Below are 21,742 nucleotides of genomic sequence, written 5' to 3' on the forward strand. Positions count from 1 at the left end.
AAGAGTGTATCCATGTTTGGTATAGTGGTTAAGAGTGGTTTGATTCCCCCACTCCTCCACATGCAGCTGCTGGTGTGACCTTGGGTCAGTCACAAGTTCTCTCAGAGCAGTTTCTGTCAGAGCTCTCTCAGCCCCACCTCCCTCACAGGGTGTCTGCTGTGGGGAGGGGAAGGGAAAGGAGATTGTAAGCTGCTCTGAGACTCCTTTGGGTAGTGAAGGGCAGGGGGTATCAATCCAATCTCTTCTTCTTCCTCGTGTTGGTTTTCAATAGAACAAGGTTCAAGTCCAGTCGCACCGTAAAGACCAACAAGATTTCCAGGGCATAAGCTTTCAAGAGTTAAAACTCCGTTCAACAGGTATCTGACAAAGGGAGCTTATCTGATGAAGAGAGACGGTTTGGTGTAGTGGTTAGGAGCGCGGACTCTAATCTGGAAGAACCGGGTTAGCAGTTCGAAAGCAAGAAATTGCAAGTAGATAAATAGGGACCACTTCGGTGGGAAGGTAACAGCATTCCGTGCGCCTTGGTGTTTAATCATGCCGGCCACATGACCACGGAAACGTCTTCGGACAGCACTGGCTCTTCGGCTTGGAAACGGAGATGAGCACCGCAACCCGCCAGCCGGATTCGGCTGGCTTTCGAGAAAGGGAAACTTTACCTTTACCAGTAAATTATGTTGAGATGTGCTGTTTGTGTGTGTATATGTGTGTCTCATGAGAAAGAGTGTATCTGGTATAGTGGTTAAGAGTGGTTTGATTCCCCACTCCTCCACATGCAGCTGCTGGTACGACCCTGGGTCAGTCACAAGTTCCCTCAGAGCAGTTCTCCCAGAGCTCTCTCAGCCCCACCTACCTCACAGGGTGTCTGTGGTGGGGACAGGAAGGGAAGGCGGTTGTAAGCCACTCTGAGAGTCCGAGTGAAGGGCGGGGTATAAATCCAATCTCTTCTTCCTCTTGAAAGCTTCTGCCCTGAAAATCGCGTTGGTCTCTAAGGTGCCGCTGGACTCAAGTCTTGCGGCTTTCTTTTTCGGTTCCTGAGGGCTAGAAACTTGATTTGTTTTCGCTCCCGGTAACGCTCCCTCTTTCCTGCTCCCTCCAGATCTTTCCAAAAGACGGCTGGCAGGTGGCCCTGAGTGCTGGGATGACCAGCAGCTGCACCATCGCGATCGCCATGACCCCCTTTGACGTGGCCAGCACCCGCCTCTACAACCAGCCTGTGGGGCCCGAGGGTCAGGTGAGCACAGAGGAAGGCCTGGGCTGTGTCTGGATAGGCTGGACGGGATGGAGATATCGCAGGGCTCTTTTTGTAGCAGACGTCCTTTGCATATTAGGCCACACACCCCTAATGTAGCCAATCCTCCAAGAGCTTATAGAGCTCTCCTTACAGGGGCTACTGTAAGCTCTTGGAGGATTGGCTACATTAGGGGTATGTCGCTTAATACACAAATGAGTACCTGCTACAAAAAGAGCCCTGAAAACCTTTTCCTCAGGTGAGAGACAGAACAGTGTAGTGGTTACAGTCCTGGACTAGCCCTGGATTTAAATCTTCATTTGGCCACAAAGCTCCCTGGGTAACATTGGGCCAGTCGTTTGTTCTCTGTCTGACCTACCTTACAGGGTTACTGGGAAGATAAAACTGAGGTGTGGTGTCAGGGCGGGGTAAAAACGGGTAGATAGAATTCGACCGGTCTTTGTGTCCCCTCCCAGTTCTTTGTGCCTTGCTTCCTCCCCCGTAGTGCTGTAGCTAAGCAAAGACCTCTGCCGATTTGAAATCTTTTTTACCAGAGCCTGACCGTTGAAACCGATTGTGTTGACATGCATCTCATCGTGCCAATTGGCCTGTGGTCACGGTTTCTTCTGAAAGTGCCCCCCACGGCTCCAGACTTAACATTTCTCTGTATGTCCTACTGCCCTGAAACATGCTGAGTTATAAACCTGGTCACGAGGGGACACCTTCACAAGAAAGTTTAAGCCAGCGATCCCCAGTGTGGGCAACTGTATGCCATGATCAGTGTTCTCTCTAAGCTGTGGAGTCTTGTGAGCAAAAATTCTACTTTGTGAGCTACTGGCATTAAAGCTGCGAGCAAGCGATTTGGCTGCTGCAGAAATTAGTTTGCTCTGGAGCCCCAATCCTTCCTGAGCTGAGACAAAAACGTGTGAGCCGGAGGCTAAAAAACTGTGAGCTAGCTCACACTAACTCAGCTTAGAGGGAACACTGGCCATGATACCCATCAACATTGTGTTTCCGGGCACCCGTTCATTGCTTCCCACAGCAAACAGCCACCTCTGCTTTTCCTCCACCTAACTGGAGAAAGAAAAGGAAAGGCTTCAGAAGATCCCAGAAGGGCCTGCAGGGAATGTCTTGTTTCGGAAAAAAAATCACATGACTTGGGATTAGGGCTGCCAAGTGGGGGCGAGTGGTGGGTAAACCCCCGCTTCGGAGGCCCGATTTCCACCGCCGCAGAATCGGGCCCCGGGGGGACCTCCGCCCCCCGAAGCTCAAAGTGGCTGCGTCACCATGCTACAAGCATGGACGGCTTCAAAAGGGAATTAGATAAGCATATGGAGCAGAGGTCCATCAGTGGCTATTAGCCACAAGGTATAGCTAGGGGCTCTGGGGCAAGTGATGCTCTGTCTTCTTGGTGCTTGGGGGGGGGGTCAACAGTGGGAGGGCTTCTAATGTCCTGGCCCCACTGCTGGACCTCCTGATGGCACTGGTATTTCTGGCCACTGTGTGACACAGAGTGTTGGACTGGATGGGCCTTTGGCCTGATCCAACATTGGCGTCTCTTATGTTCTTATGTTCTTAATCACGTTGGGGGCGTGGCCCCGATCGTCGGAGGGAAAGCTCTATGGCTTTCCCTCTGACGATCGGGGCCACTCCTTCAACGTGATCGACGTCGCGCGTCACTTCCGGTGACATGGTGGCGGCACGCGCGCACATCGAAGAACAGCTCCCGGAGCCCAGTGAGGCTCCCCCGCTGGTAAGAAAATTTGACTTGGCAACCCTACTTGTAATTGTCTCTCACGGCACACATTTTATGGTGGCACCCACTACCAGTTCTCAAAACTCTGTTAAGTGTCCACAAATTTGAAATGTTGTGGGGTTTGGGGGGTGGGGGGGACTGGCTTAAAACCATGGCTGTGGCTTAGTGGCAGAGCCTCTGCTTGGCAAGGAGAAAGCCGCAGGGTCCGACATCTGGACAAAAATTACTCTCAACGACGCTCCAGGACTGTTCCTCCCACCACCCTGGCCAGCTCTCGGGCCACTGTGCTCTTCTTAGGCTTGACGGGGCCCACTCCGTCTCCTTTCTGCTTTTCGGTGTCAGGGGCCAGGATCACAGTTTGGGTACTGGTTCCCGTCCCTGGCCTTCGTCTGCCATCACTCTCATGGTGCGACCGTCAAAGAGAGGGAGTTCTGACACCATGTCCGACTCCTGGAGAAAGTTACTCTCAACAACACTCTCCGGCAGTGATTTGTTTATTGAGAAATAAAGATGTTCCAGGCCAGATCAGTACCGTGTCAGAACTGAGGTTCTGGCGGGAGAATCCAAAGATATAGGCAGTTCAAGCGAAGTCCCTTCCTTATATATATAAATATATATATAAATGACTCTGTCTCTCCTTCTGCCGCAGGGCTTGATGTATAAGGGTCTTCTCGACTGCCTCGCTAAAATAATCCGCACAGAGGGCCTCCTCGGGATCTACAAGGGCCTGGGGGCCTCCTACTTCCGGATCGGGCCCCACACCATCCTCAGCCTGCTCTTCTGGGACCAGCTGCGCAACGCTTACGCCCGCTGGACGGACCAGCGGTGACGCCGAGGGTAGCTGGAAGTGCCAGAAGCCAGCATCACTTCCGTGGCTCCTCCCTGACCTAGAGAGACGCGGAGAGGACCACAGTAGCAAGGCTGGGCCTTTCGCTCGCTCTCCTCCTCCCTGCCGTGTATTCATCCGGGGCTGCAACAGAGCTGCCTCTGGTGTTCTCCATTGCATAGGGAAGGCCGTTGGTTCCTCACATCGCATCTCATGACGTGGCAGCTGGTTATTTCGTGACCTCTCTCTTATCTCGCTTCCCTACTTGGGAGAGGATCTTCTGCAAGATGTGCTGACCCAAAACAGGCAAACTCGCCAACTGTTATTTATTGCAACCAAAGTCACTTGCGACTCCCATGGTCACGGCCCTGCCCTCGCTGTGCTTTAAATCTACTCGGGAATCCCCTTCTACTAGGCCGGGCCTGGTCGACTTTGTAGCCTTCCGAGCTGAATGAAGCCAGCCAGCCAGCCAGTCACCCATTAGGTGCTTGGCAGTTGCCCATTCCTGTAATCCCAGATAGGCAGCAGGAGAAGGCCGGCTGAACTTCTTTAGAGCCACTGGATTGGATTGGATAGCTTACGTGGTGAGGAGGCTTGCCTCTGGCGTGGCCTCTCTGCTCCTAAAGTGCTTCAGTGGTGGCAAATTCATCCCGTTGGCCGTCAAGGACTGGTAGGCCTCAGGTGGGTAGCCATGTTGGTCTGAAGCAACAGAACAAAGTCTGAGTCCAGTGGCACCTTTAAGTTTAATTCTCGGTACAAGCATTCGTGTGCATGTACATGAAAGCTTATACCAGTTTGGTATAGTGGTTAGGATGGAGTGCAGATTCTAATCTGGGAGAACCAGGTTTGAGTCCCCACTCCCCCACACACAGCTGCTGGTGTGACCTTGGGTCAGTTACAAGTTCTCTCTGAGCTGTTCTCTCACGAGCAGTTGAGCTCTCTCAGCCCCGCTTACCTCACAGGGTGTCTGTTACGGGGAGGGGAAAAGAGATTGTAAGCTGCTCTGAGACTCCTTCGGGTAGTGAAGGGTGGGGTATAAATCCAATCCCTTCTTCTTCATAGACCCAGAACTAAACTTGGTTGGTCATAAAAATGCTACTGGACTCAGACTTTGCTCTGGCAGGCCTCAGTTGAACGTCTGTTAAGATCCCTGCACTACAAGAGTCCCACCCCTAGGTGGTGCTAGAGCATTAATACGACGGCACCTACCTGCGTGAAGAAGAGCATTTCAGAGGGAGGCCATGTTGGGTCTGCAATACAGCAGTTAAGATCGGAATTCAGTAGCACCACAGCGTGTCCAACAAGATTTTCAGGGCATGTGTTTTTTTGAGTCAAAGCTCCCTTGGTCAGCATCTAACTCAGGGATCTCCATTCTTTACAAAGGGAGCTTTGACCCTGACAATCTCGTTGGTCTCTGAAGGTGCTCCTGGGTTCCAATCCAGCCGCTCCCACCTGCAGCTGCCTCGTTTTTTCCCACCAGCAGTCCAGAGGCAGCTAAACTGAGCCCTGCCCCCTCAAGACAAGGCCAGCCGGCCTTTGTTTTAAGAAAGCCACCGACATTCCCCCCCCCTCCCCCCCCCACACCATCCAGCATCCCTCAGAATGGACCTATTCAAGCCAAGTAGCTGTGACGATTCACATCCCTGAACTCAAAAATGCCAAGGCCAGCCGTTCTGTTAGGACCTAAGACATCACAAAATGGCAAGCAGGTTTCCAGATTGCACAGAACTCTTCTTCATGCCAGATGATTTGGGCTTTTTTTGGGGGGGGGGAAATCAGAAAAGAAAGAAGGGGAAGAGAGAAAAATAAATTCTAGGTATGGTAGAACTAAGTCTGTGGGCAGGGCCGGTCTTTGCCGATGGGCGCCAGGGGCAGTGACCCCAGGCCCTGCACTGTGAGGAGTGCCACCTACCCACAGCACTGTGAGGGGCCACACCTACCCAGGGGCTCGGGCAGCGGGGGCTTCTGCCCACCTCAGGTGGGGCAAGGAGTCCAATGTTCCCTCTAAGCTGTGGAGTCTTGTGAGCAAAAATTATACTTTGTGAGCTGCTGGCATTAAAGTTCTGAGCAAGCGATTTGGCTACTGCATAAATTAGTTTGCTCTGGGGCCCGCCTTCCTGAACGAAGACAAAAATGTCTGAGCTGTAGGCTAAAAAACGGTGAGCTAGCTCACACTAACTCAGCTTAGAGGGAACACTGGCAAGGACCATCCCTTGCTTAGCCCCGTGGGGGTGGGGTGGTGGTGGCAGCCAGTGTTCCCTTCTAAGCTGAGTTAGTGTGAGCTAGCTCACAGGTTTTTAGCCTCCAGCTCACACATTTTTGTGTTTGCTCAGGAAGGATGGGGCTCCAGAACAAACTAATTTATGTATTAGTCAAATCGGCCGCTCACCACTTTCATGCCAGTAGCTCACAAAGTAGCATTTTTTGCTCACACGGCTCTGCAGCTTAGAGGGAACATTGGTGGCAGCAGTGATTGCAAGGCCCCATCCTGCCTTTGTTTCCTAGGTCTCAGAACCACCGCTGATTACTGGGCTGGTCTTATGCTCAGAAATGCGCACACACCCACGATCTTGGCCCCCATTTTCTTAATTATTGTTTGTTGACTGTTTCTCTGAAGAAGCACTCGGGGCCACAGAAATGCTCCTTGGTTAATTTTTAAAGTTGGTCCTATTTAAAGATTATTGCACTTTTGGACTTCTCTCTCTCCCCCCCCCCCCTTCCTGGGAGCAGTGCAGCTACTTGCTGTTTTCACAGCCAGCCCACACATGTCAGTGGGCTATCGTGTTTGCTGGCTGCCGCTGCTCTTTCCCAGCATGCTGCTGGTTCAGCTGAGGGCCAACTCCTAATGCGGTCTGCAAAAGTCCTCCTCAGTTTTCATAAAGGTAAAGGTTCCCTTGCTCGAAAGCCAGTCGAATCCGACTCTAGGGTTGCGGTGCTCATCTCCGTTTTCAAGCCGAAGAGCCAGCGCTGTCCGAAGACGTTTCCGTGGTCATGTGGCCGGCTTGACTAAACACCAAGGCGCACGGAACGCTGTGACCTTCCCACCGAAGTGGTCCCTATTTATCTACTTGCAATTTCTTGCTTTTGAACTGCTAGGTTGGCAGTTTTCAGTTTTCATAGTGAGCCAGAAAAGGGGGTGGGTGGGGGATCTGCCGAAAGGGAAAGGGAGGCGTGTTGCCGTAGCCTTGGTCAAAGATGTCTACTCTTGTCTCTTTCCTTCAACCCCCCCCCCCCCATTATCGTTCCTGCTTACCAGCCCTGAGGGAAAACTCAACTGTACATCATTTTATTTTATGAATCCAGAATGTCTGTTCCTAGTGAAATATATAATTTCGGTACTGCCTTGTGGATTTTTGTTCTGAGGGGCTGAGGCAGCCCCAGCCGGTTGAAATAAACCAAAACACCGGTGGGAGGACTGAACTTTTTATTGGACACAACCACCAGGAGGGGCAATTCCCCATAACATTTGAGCTATGGTATGCTGGCGGTGGGCTGGGCTGAAACACTAAGTAGAAGAGGGGCCATGAGGAAGAGACCAAGCTGAAGTTCGACAGGTGAACCCTGATAATTCCATTTCACTTAAGGGGAGACTTGAAACCATCTTTTGCAGATGGGGTGGCACGAAACTGCCTTGTGCGACAAGACCTATCCTGTAGGGTGCTGGTTCTCTGTCTTTCCCTCTGGACCAAGGGGAAAGCTAGAGTGTGGTGGAGACCCAGGCAGGTGGCCGTCCAAGAGTCCTGGCAGACAGTGTTGCGTACATGATGGAGATGGGTTGAGGCTAGATCTCAGGTGTCTGCTTCTGGGCTACCCAAAGATGCCAGGGTCAAGAAGTTGCAGGCGGTGTACAAAGGTGTGGAAGTGCTCCACCGTCCATGGAGGCAGAGAAGACTGTGGGACCTCAGTTCCTCGGGCCGCGCTGCTGCTTAGGGGACTGGGAGAAATGAGAAGGGGGGTATCATTGATAGGTTCTTTTGGTTTCCCCCACCCCTGCCCCCCTCCCCGCCCCTGTAGCAACTACTCCATTGTCCCCCCCCACGATGTTTCAGGAAGCTCCTCCCCCATCTTGCCAGGGCCAACAACGGTTAGCCTCTTCCCCTCCCAGAATTCTTTTCTGCAGTGCCCATTAGCCAGGAACACATGACAGAACCCGCACCTACAGGAGGACATGGGAGCAAATACACTGGCCCTCATTGTGACTGGCACCTCCTTCTCAGAAAGAGGGTAGGCCTAGGGCATTGTGGTATCATTGGCCCACAGGGATATTAGAAGGACAGCCGCAAAAATGGGATATAGAGAACTCATTTCGATGATTACAGGGTTGCCAAACCGCAAATGCTGGTTTTGTTTATAAAGATGGCAAGTAGAAAATCTAGCACTAGTAAGGGCCACGATCGGCAACCAGACACACAGAAGCCTCGATCCGGTGCTGGAAAGACAACTGGTTCAATGACTGTTGGGAGGATTAATGGAAGGGCATGCCACAAACAAGGTGCCACAACCGAGAGGGCCCTGCCTGTAGAATTTCTGAACAGGAAGTGCCTTACAAGGGCAGGTCTTCTCACGAACGTTCCTCTTGGTTACCAGCATGTGCTGCTTCTCATCTTCCTTTCCCTGATCGCATCACATGTATTATAGCAGCCTTGAGACAAGGGCCAGAAAGGTGGTACAGAAATGTCACAAATATCATTGGGGTTGCCACCTCTGGGTGGGGAAATACCTGGATATTTTGGGGGTGGAGCCTGAGGGCGGGGTTTAGGGAGAGATTTCAAGAAGAAGAGGAGATTGGATGTATACCCCTGCCCTTCACTACCCAAAGGTGTCTCAGAGTGGCTTACAAACTCCTTTCCCTCCCCCTTCCCCACAACAGACACCCTGTGACGTAGGTGAGGCTGAGAGAGCTCTGACAGAAACGGCTCTTTTTCAAGGACAGCTCTTATCAGAACTATGGCTTGGCCAAGGTCATCCAGCCAGGTGCAAGTGGAGGAGTGGGGAATCAAACCTGATTCTCCCAGATTAGAGTCCGCACACTTAACCACTACTCCAAACTGGGGTATAATGCCATAGAGTCCACCTTCCAGAGTGGCCATTTCCTCCAGAGGAAATCATCTCTAATGCCTGGGGATCAGTTGTAATCAGTGTTCCCTCTAAGCTGAGTTAGTGTGAGCTAGCTCACAGTCTTTTAGTCTCCGGCTCACACATTTTTTTGTCTTAGCTCAGGGAGGTTGAGGCTCCAGAACAAGCTAACTTATGCAGGAGCCGAATCGCTCGCTCACAACTTTAATGCCAGGAGCTCACAAGGTACAATTTTTGCTCACAGGACTCCACAGCTTAGAGGGAACATTGGTTGTAATTGTGGGAGACCTCCAGCCACCACCTGGAGGTTGGCAACTCTAAATATCACAAAGGGACAGGGCTGTCTGAGTGGGCAGCCGTGACCACTGGCCCCTCTTCTCCTTTGCCAGTCAGGCTAGTTTGGCCCACTTGGGGCAACGCATCCCTCGACTCTGAGGGGTACTCACTGGATACGGGTGGGGTCGTTGAAGGTCAAGAGCACGTCTGTTCCATACTGGGGCAGGCGGAGCAGCGCCAGATGCAGTCTCACCTCGTTTTTGGCCTGCAGGCAAGAGGGCGGGTGGGAAAGTGTCAAAACCGCTGGGAACCACCCTGCACATCACACTTGTTGGGGAGACCCTCGCCTGCCTAGAAAGCCTGAAAATTATACATTAACTGCGGGATGCTCTGGGGGTTTTCTTAAACATAGAGATTGATGGGTAAAAAGATTTTAAAAATTAGCATAACCGACTATGTTCAAAGTAATACTAGCGATTAAGAATAATATTTATTCTTGTGGCACAGTGGGTATATCCCGCTGTCTTAACATCTGAACTGCGTTAGTTCGAGCCCCGGGCTGGTGTGAGCAGCCAGCCTGTTGTCCCCAGCTCATCGTCCACCCAGCGATTCGAAAGCTTCGGAGAGTAGATAAAATGGGAACCACTCCTTAGAGAGGGTGGGCACACCAATCTCCCTTGTGGGAGGGTGTTAGCTGACGGTCGGGACTTCCTGGTCGAGGTCGGAAAAAGGCGAAAGAACTTCTCGGCTACAAAAATCCCTGCAGTGGATGTCTCAGGCCAGGCGGTGGCAGTGTGGCGATGTGACATACGGGTCCTGAAGCCTGGTCGACAAGCAGCCGTTCGGAAAATGACTGAGCCAAGCCAGAAGACATTTCCACTGTGCAGTGACAGCGTGTGCAATTAAAAATGAATATATGTTGTCCTCCCTATCCCCTTTGAACATTGTTAGTCCCCTGTCTAATGTGTAACTGTACATCGCTTTGAGCCCACTGGGGAAAGCGATTAATAAATTGAAAGTATTATTATTATTATTGTTGTTGTTATGATCTCCTATTCTTGGGGTTTTAGTTACTAGTGGTTTTCTTTCCTTTCTCCCTAGTTGTAGTTTCCCCTTCCTAATTTTGGGTTATAGTCTGTAGTTTTTTGAAAAAAATCAATAAAAAATTTCCCTTAGGGGGATAAAAAAAGAAGAAGAGAGAAACTTCATTTCTGAAGAGAGGGGCCAAAGAGGAGAGAAGGCCTCAGAAAGCCAAAAGAAAGGCCTGCTACCTCAGGGTGTCAAGTGAGGCGCAAAGTGAAGACTGAGGCAGCCGTCTAAATGGAAGCCGCGTGAAATTGCCGTAGGCCCTCTATGCAAAAATAACAGGAAAGGGTGTATGTGTGTGTGTGTGGTAATCCCACGCCCCATTTAAATGAGGTTTGAGGTGAGGTGAACACAGCTGCCAGGACTCTCACTCTTGGAATCTGGGGTAAAAACGTGAGGGTTTGCAGCCCTGCCAGGTATTTCAAGTCAAAGGGGCTTCTGTGAGAAGGGGGAAGGAGAGGTCTGCTCCCCGCCCCCCCGAATGGGAATTGTGAGCGTAAATGAAGAATGTTAAGGTTCTCGGACAAGAATGGATCCTTGTGTCACTGGATATTGCACCCTCGTAATCATTCACCTCAGGGTTTTCCTCCCAATGGGCCGACATTCTTCTCTTCTCCTCTGTTTTATCCTCACGACAACCCTGCGAGACAGGTTAGGCTGAGAATGTGTCTGACGGGTGACCCAGGGTCACACAACGAGCTTCCACGGTGTTGTGTACTGACCCGGCCATGTGCACGATCTGGTTTCGGCCGGTTCGACATGCGGCCAAGCGAAGGGCCTGGGCTTTGCTCCTAAACGCAATAGCCAGTCGGATCCTAGTTCCCTGTCAATCGGGAACCTAGGATCCAAGGGAATAATCTAATCACTGTAAATAGACCATTCATGGGTGTGGGGTGTATGTGGGTGTGTTTTCCTTGGGACATATAAGCCGGCCTGCGAGCCGGCTACTTTGTCTTGTTCTTCTCCTAATAAAGTATGAGAGCTGAAGTCACTGAGTAAGTCTCAGTACTTTTCACACGGCAAAGTGGTGAGTCCAACACTCGAAGCGCGACACCGTGCCGGCTCGCACTGTAGCCAAGGATGTGTCAATCCAACCACAAACGACAAACAACCATCCCAACAAACTCCGATACCCACCTCTTCGTTGAATTTGGCTACCAGCTGGCAAGCCGTGAGGTTCCAGGCGCTGCTACAGCCTTCCAGCGCCAGGAGATGAGGCGCCAGCGACTCCTGGCTCAAAACCTCAGCGCCGCCAGAAGTGCCAACCACATCGTCAAAGTGATATCTGAAAAGGGGCAGGAGGAGAGACGGATAAACATCTGGCAGTCACAGAAAGAGACCCCAACGGCACCTATTTATGTATCGATTTATAGTCCATTATTCTCACATTATTCTCTCCTGCCAACCTAGCAGTTCGAAAGCAAGAAATTGCAAGTAGATAAATAGGTACCACTTCGGTGGGAAGGGAACAGCATTCCGTGCGCCTTGGTGTTTAGTCATGCCGGCCACATGACCACGGAAACGTCTTCGGACATTGCTGGCTCTTCGGCTTTGAAACGGAGATGAGCACCGCAACCCTAGAGTCGGATTCGACTGGCTTTCGAGCAAGGGAACCTTTACCTTTACCTTTTATTCTCACAGGGACTCACGGTGGATTACACACAGGGATTAGAAAATTTCCAGGAATTTTGAAGCTATGGGGGGGGGGGGAGTTTCAAAGGGGAATTGTGTTGGTCTGCAGGAGGAGAACCGGATTCGAGTCCAGGAGCACTTTAGAGACGAACAAGATCTTTGGGGGGGGGGGGGCTTTCGAGAATCAAAGCTCCCTTCATCACATAACAAATCTGACACAGGGACTTGAACCCGCCAGGAAAAAAGTGAAAATATTGTATGTGAGTTTTGTTTTGTTTTGTTTAAAAAACCAGCTCCACAAAATTTGCCAGTCATTATGTTGGAAAAATTCGGGGAGGGGGAGTCAGTGGAAAAACCATGCCCCCCGGCTTTCCCAAATGTTTTCCAAATCCTTGCATCTCTGCATCTGGTTAAATTCCCTGTTCAGAGGCAGTGCTATTCATAACCATCCCTTCATAGATCAATCTATGCACAGCGCTTTACAAGGCAGGTCCCGGCAGGCTGTAGAAAGCGCCAGCAAAAGTGAAGATGCTGGGGATTGAACCCAGGACCTCATACATGCAAAGCAGGCACTCTACCACTGAGCTACATCCCCCAGCTAGTCAAGTAGTAGCAATAGAACATTGGCTGCAATGTGACATGGTTACATGACAAAAAAAAAGTCCTGTGAGATCAAATCAAACATCCACCTCATCCTTCAGCCTGTTTCCTGCAGTGAGAAGTTTTCCTGGCTTCTGAAGGGAAGCTGCGGCAGCCATTTTGTAGCTGGCACCGCCTCTTGCAGCAGCCATCTTGCCACTGTGCCAGAATTCCAAAGGGGCCCACAGCCCTCATCTGGGCCTTTTAACTGGAGATGCCCAAGGTTGAACCCGGGGATCTTGTGTATGCCTAGCAGGGATGCTTTCACAGAGCCACAAACCCTCACTGAATAACACCCATGTTTATACACATCACTTGAAAAACACTTCTGAGTGTGTAAAACCGACTGTTAGGGATGCCCTGTAAATATTCAAAAGACAAAGAGCTGCATTTCAACGTTCCAGTCAATTGCCTCACGAAAGGGGAAACCTCTGGAAAAAGTGGAGATGCCGGGGATCGAACCCAGGACCTCATACATGCAAAGCATGCGCTCTACCACTGAGCTACATCCCCTTCCCAACCCAGCCTCTGCTTCCTGAAGTCTCCACCACCAGATCGAGATGTGGCCCTGACTCCTGGTACGCTTGCCACATTGACAAGTCATTGGACTTCGTGCTCTCGCCAACACAGGAAAATCCAGAGGCAAATTACTGCTGTGCCACAGCGACAGCGCACCATCCAGTGGTGTGTGGCCTGCAGCTCCTGTCTCCACTGGGTGGGTGGGGCATTAGCCAATCTAACAGCAGAAACGTCTGACAACAGGAACGCTAATTCAAGAATGCTTCTGCCACAAGCTCCATTTTGTCAGAGGTGCTGGACAATGTTCCCTCTAAGCTGCGGAGTCTTGCGAGCAAAAATCCTACTTTGTGAGCTGCTGGCATTCAAGCTGTGAGCGGGCGATTTGGCTACTGCATAAATTAGTTTGCTCTGGAGCCATCCTTCCTGAGCCGGAAGCTAAATGTGTGAGCTGGAGGCTAAAAAAATGTGAGCTAGCTCACACTAACTCAGCTTAGAGGGAACACTGGTGCTGGACTTGCAAAAGCTTTGGCCACAGTCGTTTAATTACTGTTTAAGGTGTTGTAAGAGCCTTCCTTCAGGGCCAGAAAAATAATGGAGAAGCCTGGGGATCGAACCCAGGACCTCATACATGCAAAGCATGCGCTCTACCACTGAGCTACACCCCCTCGCTGCTCCTTGAGCCCTAGAAAAATGTGCTGCAGTGTTGGCAAACACCTTGACAAAAGAATGAATGTGCCAGATCAGAGGTCCATCTGTTTTAGCATCCTGTTTCCATTACGGCTAGGCAAGACGCTTTGGGAAACATCCCAGGCAACAGACTTCAACCCTGACCGTTTTGACACACAAAATGCAAGGCAAACGCACCCTGGAACTAACTGCCTGTAAGGATGCCCAGTGAACATTCAACACACAAAAACCCCTGCATTTCTACACTCCAGCAGTTCTGCCTTGCAGGACAAATCACCCTCCAGCAAAAGTGGAGATGCTGGGGATCGAACCCAGGACCTCATACATGCGAAGCATGCGCTCTACCACTGAGCTACATCCCCGGTCGACAGACCAGACTCACAGGGTGGGAGTGTTGTCAAGGTGATCAGTAAAATTCATACCACAACTCCTAAATCCCCTATTTTTGGGGGGGCGGGGGGAATTACACATAGATAGATGGAAAGATATACCAGCTTAAAATTATACTAATACCTAATGGGGCACATGCAAACGCCGCACTGGGCTTCAGATTATCTTCAGCACATAGTTTTGCCTTTTAATGTGATACTGCGGTGTGCCATTTCGCAGGGCTATTTTTGGGCAGGAACGCACAGGAACGGAGTTCCGGCTGGCTCCCGAGTTGGCCACGCCCACCAGGAGCTCATTAGCATAACAGGCCACACCCAACAACAGAAAGTCATTAGGATTGGCTACATTAGAGGTGTGTGGCCTAACATGCAAAGGAGTCCCTGCTCCAAAAAAAGGCCCTGGGTTTTGACCACAAACAAGGTCAACAGAATAAGAAGCAAAAGGAGGGTGTGGCTGGATGACCACACTTCGGGTAACACATGGGTGTGGCCTAATATGCTAATGAGCTGTGGTGGCAGGGTGTGGCCTAATATGCTAATGAGTTCCTGCTGGGCTTTTTCTACAAAAAGAGCCCTGCTTCGTAAGTGTTTCTCCTTTGCGTGACGGAGGAAAGTGAAGCGGCTGGACGTGTGTGGCTGCGCTGCCCCTTCTATGATGACCTAAGATTTATATTTATTACAGCCATCTTCCAAAGAATCCCAGGAAGACTGGAGAAATGGGACACCCCCTTTCTTCTGGCAGACATTTAATCTGAAACCTTGGGACAGATTGGACAGATTCTATCTAGCTGCAGGAACCTACCGAGGTAAAGGGTTGACTTAGTGTCACACATTTGCCTCTTTATACCTCTTAACCGAAGATTGTGTGTATATTCGTATAACCACCCTGCTAACGTACTTTTTTTGCCCTGCCCTGGATGGCCCAGGCATGCCTCATCTTCTCAGACAGGTCAGCCCTGATTAGTAAGAACGGAAGAGAAGCCATGTTGGATCAGGCCAGTGGCCCATCCAGTCCCACGCTCAGTGGGCCCGGTTACACGGGCCGGATATCGGGGGGGCACACCACGGGAGTCTGGAGGCAGCCCGTGGCAAACGTTTACTAGTACCTTGGAGGTACTACTTTTTAAACTTGCGTTGTCGGCTGTAAGCCACGGGTGCGCTCCACTTCCCAGATGTTGGGGTGTGATCGCGCCCGGATAATCCGCCCACCATCTGTGCCTCTCCCATGGCAACTTTGCTGTGTGACTGAGGCCTGTGTCACACAGTGGCCAAAACCCAGGGGCCATCAGGAGACCCACCAGCAGGGCCAGAACTCTAGAAGCCCTCCCACTGTGGCCCCCCCAGCACTGAGAATACAGAGCATCACTGCCCCAGTCAGAGTGCTCCATCTATACCTTGTGGCTAATAGCCATTGGTGGACCTCTGCTCCATATGCTTATCCAGTCCCCTCTTGAAACTGTCTATGCTTGCAATTGCTGCCACCTCCTATGGCAGTGAATTCCAAATGTTAATTACTCTTTGGGTGAAGAAGGACTTGGATGGGAGACCAGTAAGAAAGTCCAAGGCTGCTATGCAGAAGCAGGCAATGCCAAACCACCTTTGTTTGTCTCTTGTCCATGGCCAGAATAGGGCTCTTTTTGTAGAAAAAGCCCAGCAGGAACTCATTAGCATAATAGGCCACACCCAACAGCAGAAACGCATTAGCATATTAGGCCACAGCCCTGACAGCACAGCTCATTAGCACATTAGGCCGCACCCCCATGTTACCAGAAGTGTGGTCATCCAGCCACGCCCACCTTTTGCTTCTTATTCTGTTGACCTTGTTTGTGGTCAAAACCCAGGGCCTTTTTTTTGTAGCAGGAACTCCTTTGCCTGTTAGGCCACACACCCCTAATGTAGCCAATCCTCATGAGTTCCTGCTGTTGGGTGTGGCCTATTATGCTAATGAGTTCCTGCTGGGCGTGGCCAACTTGGGAACCAGCCGGAACTCCATTCCTGTGCGTTCCTGCCCAAAAATAGCCCTGGCCAGAATAAACTATTGATCGATGCCTTCTAATGTAAAGTCATGACCAGAGGCTTTTGAGCATTGGAAGAGTGCACAAGGGGGGAACATCTTCAGGATCAGAGGGCAGAGAACGTGATTTGTAGGCACCTGGTTCAGACCCAGGCCCTTGCTTTTTTTTAGCCACGGAGCATCTGACCACATACCTGACAGCGGCTTCATCAGGCACCCCTGCCTGGTATTCCAGCAGTTCCACAATGATGCTCTGGTCTGTGCTGGGGTGGACAAAGACTTCCTGGTTGTTGGGCACCTGGCGCAACTCACTGAAAAGGACAGAGAGGGCAGGGAGAGGATCAGGCAAGCCAGGCAAGAAATCGAGGGGACGGCTTATGGTGCAATCTAAGAACCGTCCTGAGACAATGGAAAAAAGGAACAAAAATGTAAATAGAACAAAGTTGCCCATCGTCTATGTGGTTCCCACGAACTTGAGGATTTAGCTCACTATATTCCCTTTTGCCCATTGCAGTCTAGTCTGAGGGCTAAATTTTTAGCAGGTATTTTATCTGGTCTTAGTGCTTACCCAGTTGAGGAAAAAAATTCATTTTCGTTATCTCACATTGATGCGTATCTCTCTGTCATGATCTGGGCTGTGCCACCAGAGGCCTACTAGGCCCAAGGAGCCTGGCTAGCAGTAGGTGAGGCTGGGCCTACAACTCCCAGAAGCCCCTGAGAGGTTTTGGAGCCAAAATTGACCAATAGGGAAGAAGAGGGCTGGGGAACAAAAGAGCTGGTGCCAGAGCAAAGGCTGTTCTTTCTTCCAGAGGGCAGAGCCAGAAGGAAGACTGCTGCAGGAAGAAACCTTCATCCTGAGGGAAGGGTGAGTAATCTAGTGTCACTTGGAATAGTGAGCTAGGGACAGAACGAGCTCCCCAAGGAGATTAGAGCTCTACAGGACCTCCAGCAGTTCCGTAGAGCTGTGAAAACTGAGCTGTTTCACCAAGCGTTCAAATAAGAACTGACTGCACCCATTGGGTCGCACTAGCACTTTACCATAGGATGCCGCCATATTTACTTAGTTTTATTGTATTTATTGTATTTTATATTTTGTATTTGCTATTTTTAATTGTATGTTGTTTTAAACTGTTGCAAGCCGCCCTGAGCCGCCTTGGCGGGAGGGCAGGGTAGAAATCCAATAAATAAATAAATAAATATTTAGATGCATTAGGGCATTTGATTTCTTTTCTTTTCACCCACTTACTGTTATAATTCTGCACCTTGTTGTTTGACCTCCTATACAATCAACTGTTTTCATTGTTCACTCTGCCTGGTCCTCACGCCTATTATTCGGCCAAAAGGGAGGTCTGAAGGTCTTGGGAGGGTGCTCTGGGCCTTCTCAAGGGAGCCTGGAACCAGCGTGGTGGCAGCGTCAGGTGACACTCCACCTGAGCCATGACAGTCTCTTATAAAGTTTCATTATTTGCCCTTGCTGCAAAGAATATACGTTCCGAGGCAGCATTGGGAAGGGGCACGTATTAAATTAGTCCTATTCAGGGCTATTTTTGGGTAGGAATGCACAGGAATGGAGTTCCGGCTGGCTCCTGAGTTGGCCACGCCCAGCAGGAACTCATTAGCATAATAGGCCACACCCAACAGCAGGAACTCATTAGGATTGGCTACATTAGGGGTGTGTGGCCTAACATGCAAAGAAGTTCCTGCAACAAAAAAAGCCCTGTGTTTTGACCACAAACAAGGTAAAGAGAATAACAAGAAAAGGTGGGTGTGGCTGGATAACCACAGTTCTGGTAACATGGGGGTGCGGCCTAATGTGCTAACGAGCTGTGCTGTCAGGGGTGTGGCCTAATATGCTAATGAGTTTCTGCTGTTGGGTGTGGCCTATTATGCTAATGAGTTCCTGCTGGGCTTTTTCTACAAAAAGAGCCCTGGATTTGTTCACAATTTGTGTTTTGTAACTTTGTAACAGCCAATGGCTAATTACACTACACTAAATTGAAACTGAAATAGAACAAAGTTTGAGTCCAGCGGCACCTTTAAGACCAACTTCGTCCTACTGCTTCAGACCAACACAGCTACCCACCTGGAAAAATATAAATACTAGTCTTTCTAAGTATTTGATTGGTCAACAGCACCATCCTAAGTAGATGTTCCGAGGCACTCTGGGTTGGGACATTCCTGGAGGTTTGTTGGGGGGTGGGGCCTGAGGAGGGCAGGGTTTGCGGAGAGGAGAGACTTCAGCGGGGCATAATGCCATAGAGTTACAGTTGCCAGCCTACAGGTGAGTCTAGTAACAAATAAATATACACTGCAAAACTAATGTGTTCCATTGATGGTCATCATTTAGTAAAGTGCATCGTGTATCATTATTTCATCCTAGTCAGGGATAAATATTCATTACGTTCAATAAGCAGTAACATTCAGTACATACAGATTGCTAACTACCAGACAATTTTGCATCAGTGTTTCAAAAGTCAAGCCCCAATGGGAGTTTCTAGAATTATAAACCCGCTTCTCCTTGCATGAAGTCTTCCAAAAAGGGGGACAGCCTTCTTAACAGTTGTACGGATGCTTTTTGCCGGTCCTACAAAAGACACATTGTGCAGGTAACATTCATGGACGGCGTACTCCTGTCATTCTCAAAGCTGCAACTAGACTCTCCTAACGCTGCAGCTCAGGTTGTTTCAGCCTACAGGTGAGGCCTGGAGATCAACTGCTACTATACCCGATCATCCGACAATAGAGATCAGCTCCCCTGGAGAAAATGGCTGCTTTGGAAGGCGGACTCTGTGGCACTGTATCCTGCTGAGGTCCCTCCCCTTCCCAACCCCCCCTCCCCAGGCTCTACCCCGCCCCCAATCTCCAGGAGTCTCCCAATCCAGAACTGGTCATCCTACATAGAGTCTGACCTCTGAAGCAGTCTTTTTCTCCAAGGGAAATGATTTCTGTTGTCTGCATATCAGTTACAACTCGGGGGGGGGGGGATCTCTGGGCCCCACCTGGAGGCTGGCAACCATAACAGTGATACCTACGCCCAACTGGGGAGTAAAACCTGGCTGCTTGACAAGGCAGCCGGAAGAACCTTTTTTTAAAATTATTATTATAATATTTTTTCCAGAAATTTTTATTTTCAGTTTTACAAATCAGACATTTCACCCGTATTGCTTACATATATAGTAGAGCCATTAAACACTTAACAAATCTTCTAACCATTTATACACCTTTAACCATCTCTTCGTATGTACCTTCTCATTTTGGTCTTGTGGTGTCAAACTCAAATTATCCATTTGTGCTCATTCTAATCACTTCAACGTTAGTTCTTCTCTAGAGGGTATTATTTCAGATTTCCAACTTTCAGCCAGTAATAGTCGAGCAGCAGCCGGAAGAACCTTGATGCTATCCTTTGTTCACAGGGGACAAGGGACAGACTCTAACTTCCGAGTTCCAAACTGGCCCTTAACTTTCCAAAGGTTTGAACAAATTTAAGAGTCCAGCGGGGCACCTTTAAGACCAACAAAGGTTTATTTCAAGGTATGAGCTTCCGTGTGCAAGGCACACTTTTTCAAATACAATGGAATGGGAGGGAAGGCTCAAACTTATAGACGGGCTGAACAGCAAACTAACATGCAACACGATGAAGATGTTTTAAGAGATGCGAAAACAGAATGAAATGCCAAGCTAAGGTTATAAGGTCAACAGTTGTAAAGCAATGAATACGTCAAAATAAGTCTGAGTCTCTCTGTTCACTCCAAACGTTCATTTGTTAACTTTAGGGGGTAGGAGAATCCGGCAACCCCATAGCTCAAAATGCTTCCGGTCATTCCTAAGGGCTGGCAATACCTGACATCCAGACTTCCAGGGGGGAGGAAGGCAGAAAAGGCCCCCCCAAAGAGCGGCCGCTGTTGCTGCTCCTGTCCCGCCACCTCCATCGCCCCCACCTGCAAGGCAAGGACAAAAAAAAGGGGGAAATGGGTTTTACAAAGCATTTGAAATGCAAACCGTGTTCAGATAAGGAGTTTTCGGGAACTGGGTTATGTTCCCTCTAAGCTGTGGAGTCCTTTGAGCAAAAATTCTACTTTGTGAGCTACTGGCATTAAAGTTGTGAGCAGGTGATTTGGTTACTGCATAAACTAGCTTGCTCTGGAGCCATCCTTCCTGAGCTAAGACAACAACGTGTGAGCCGGAGGCTAAAAAACTGTGAGCTAGCTCACACTAACTCAGCTTAGAAGGAACACTGGTTGGGATCCAGCCACGTTTTCCACCGACACAAAAGGGGGTTCCCATTTTGACATCAAAAAGGTTGTACTGGGGGATCCAGGGACCTGCATAGACAGAAGCCATGGGGCATGGGAAGGAACTGGCAAAAAGCCGGCTGGAGCCAACCCATGGGCAGTGTTCCCTCCAAGCTGAGTTAGTGTGAGCTAGGTCACAGTTTTTTTTAGTCTCCAGCTCACAGATATTTGTCTCAGCTCAGGAAGGATGGCTCCAGGGCAAACTAATTTATGCAGGAGCCAAACCGCTCGCTCACAACTTTCATGCCAGAAGCTCACAAAGGAGAATTTTTGCTCAGAAGACTTCACAGCATATAGGGAACATTGCATGGGCTTCATTTTCGGGACAGAAACAACGATATCACAGTGTCCAACGACTGCAGGGATGCAGCCTTCTAAACAACTGAAAGTATAAGCACTCTACACAAGTTCAGAGGCACTGTTCCTTTACAAATCCCAAGGCCGAGTCCTAAGTAGGGAGGCTGGAAACCTAGTAACTAACCCTCCTCAGCCAAATTCGAGTTGCAAAGGCACAGAGAGACTCTCTCCCAAAATGCACACATTCTGGGACAGAAAGGTGAAGTCCGATGAGTGACCATCTGGTAGAGAAGCAGGTGGACTGCAGGAAACTCCAGGTTGTCCAGCATCCAGGTGCTCACAGTGAGCAGCCAAATGCCCCCCCACCCCCAAAAGACAGCAAACAGGCCAAGAAAAGAACAGTTCTCCCCCGCTGCTTACTCGCCAATAATTATTGCTCGGAGGTATATTGCCCCTGATCATGGAGGCTCTATTTGGCCGCTGGCAGATCTGTCCTCCGTGAATCTGCCAAGTGTCCTTTTAAAACCATGAAACGTATCTACTGGCAGCGCATTCCGTAAGTCGTGTAAAGCAATTTTTGGGATAAGGGTTGGTAGGAAGAGTTTGGGGAGGAGACGGCGGCTGAATTTAAAGGAAAAATGCAAGCGCAACAGCGCCTCCTAAGGGACTCCTCTAATATGCAAAGGGGCAGGTTTAGTCGATGTATACGCCGAAGGAGAAAAAAAATCCTCGTTTAACTATTATGTCACGTAAGAGGGAATTCGAGGAGCCCTGCAAGGAAAGCACCGCCCAGCATAGAGGAGGAGGCATAAAGGCAACTGTTTCCCCCCCAGCGGCTGTTATTCAGAGGTAGACTGCCCCTGACCATGGAGGATCGATTGAGTCCTTACGGTGAACAGCCATTAATGGACCTACGCACCCAGTCCGATCGCCGGACCTTTCCGCAAGCCTTTTTCTCAACCCTACCTGAGCGCGCTGCTACTTCCCCTTTAAATGGTCCCCGACTGAACGCGAGGACCGCCCTA

At 50.0% G+C, this 21,742-nt stretch overlaps 2 protein-coding genes and 4 non-coding genes across 7 annotated transcripts in view; 1 reads left to right on the plus strand and 5 right to left on the minus strand.

Moving 5' to 3' along the window:
* The window catches only part of SLC25A35 (solute carrier family 25 member 35), a 10,022-nt gene extending 6,209 nt beyond the window's left edge, over positions 1–3,813 (plus strand). Inside the window, exons 4-5 of the mRNA XM_015420428.1 lie at positions 1,097–1,231; positions 3,634–3,813. Coding sequence (XP_015275914.1) covers positions 1,097–1,231; positions 3,634–3,813 — 315 coding nt within the window. The remainder of the gene's footprint in view (positions 1–1,096; positions 1,232–3,633) is intronic.
* Positions 3,814–7,224: 3,411 nt separating this feature from the next.
* RANGRF (RAN guanine nucleotide release factor) lies at positions 7,225–21,742 on the minus strand. 2 transcript variants are annotated; one of them, XM_015420455.1, is made up of 6 exons: positions 21,684–21,742; positions 19,969–20,066; positions 16,323–16,439; positions 11,386–11,533; positions 9,333–9,427; positions 7,225–7,744 (listed from the first exon to the last, which is right to left on the minus strand). In XM_015420455.1, the coding sequence occupies exons 2-6, from the start codon at positions 20,055–20,057 to the stop codon at positions 7,618–7,620; spliced, it is 576 nt and encodes a 191-aa protein (XP_015275941.1). In that variant the 5' UTR covers positions 20,058–20,066; positions 21,684–21,742; the 3' UTR covers positions 7,225–7,617. The 2 variants fall into 2 exon arrangements, with proteins under 2 accessions (XP_015275941.1, XP_015275942.1); XM_015420456.1 differs by lacking the exons at positions 19,969–20,066; positions 21,684–21,742 and adding an exon at positions 19,374–19,426.
* TRNAA-UGC lies at positions 12,404–12,475 on the minus strand. The gene has a single exon. It is a non-coding gene; the product is annotated as a tRNA-Ala (tRNA).
* TRNAA-UGC lies at positions 12,961–13,032 on the minus strand. Its single transcript has one exon. It is a non-coding gene; the product is annotated as a tRNA-Ala (tRNA).
* TRNAA-UGC lies at positions 13,631–13,703 on the minus strand. Its single transcript has one exon. It is a non-coding gene; the product is annotated as a tRNA-Ala (tRNA).
* On the minus strand, positions 14,016–14,087 carry TRNAA-CGC. The gene has a single exon. It is a non-coding gene; the product is annotated as a tRNA-Ala (tRNA).

This window comes from Gekko japonicus, unplaced genomic scaffold (genome assembly GCF_001447785.1).
Source record: "Gekko japonicus isolate JY-2015 unplaced genomic scaffold, Gekko_japonicus_V1.1 scaffold441, whole genome shotgun sequence".
Classification (NCBI taxonomy): Eukaryota; Metazoa; Chordata; class Lepidosauria; order Squamata; family Gekkonidae; genus Gekko; species Gekko japonicus.

Coding starts and splice junctions, on each gene's coding strand:
- RANGRF (XM_015420455.1), bottom strand. CDS start 20,057: ATGGAGGTGGCGGGACAGGAGCAGCAACAGCGGCCGCTCTTTGGGGGG. Junction 16,440..19,968: donor CCTGGAAGTCTGGATGTCAG/GTATTGCCAGCC, acceptor TGTCCTTTTCAG/TGAGTTGCGCCAGGTGCCCA. Junction 9,428..11,385: donor TAGCCAAATTCAACGAAGAG/GTGGGTATCGGA, acceptor TCTTGCCTGCAG/GCCAAAAACGAGGTGAGACT.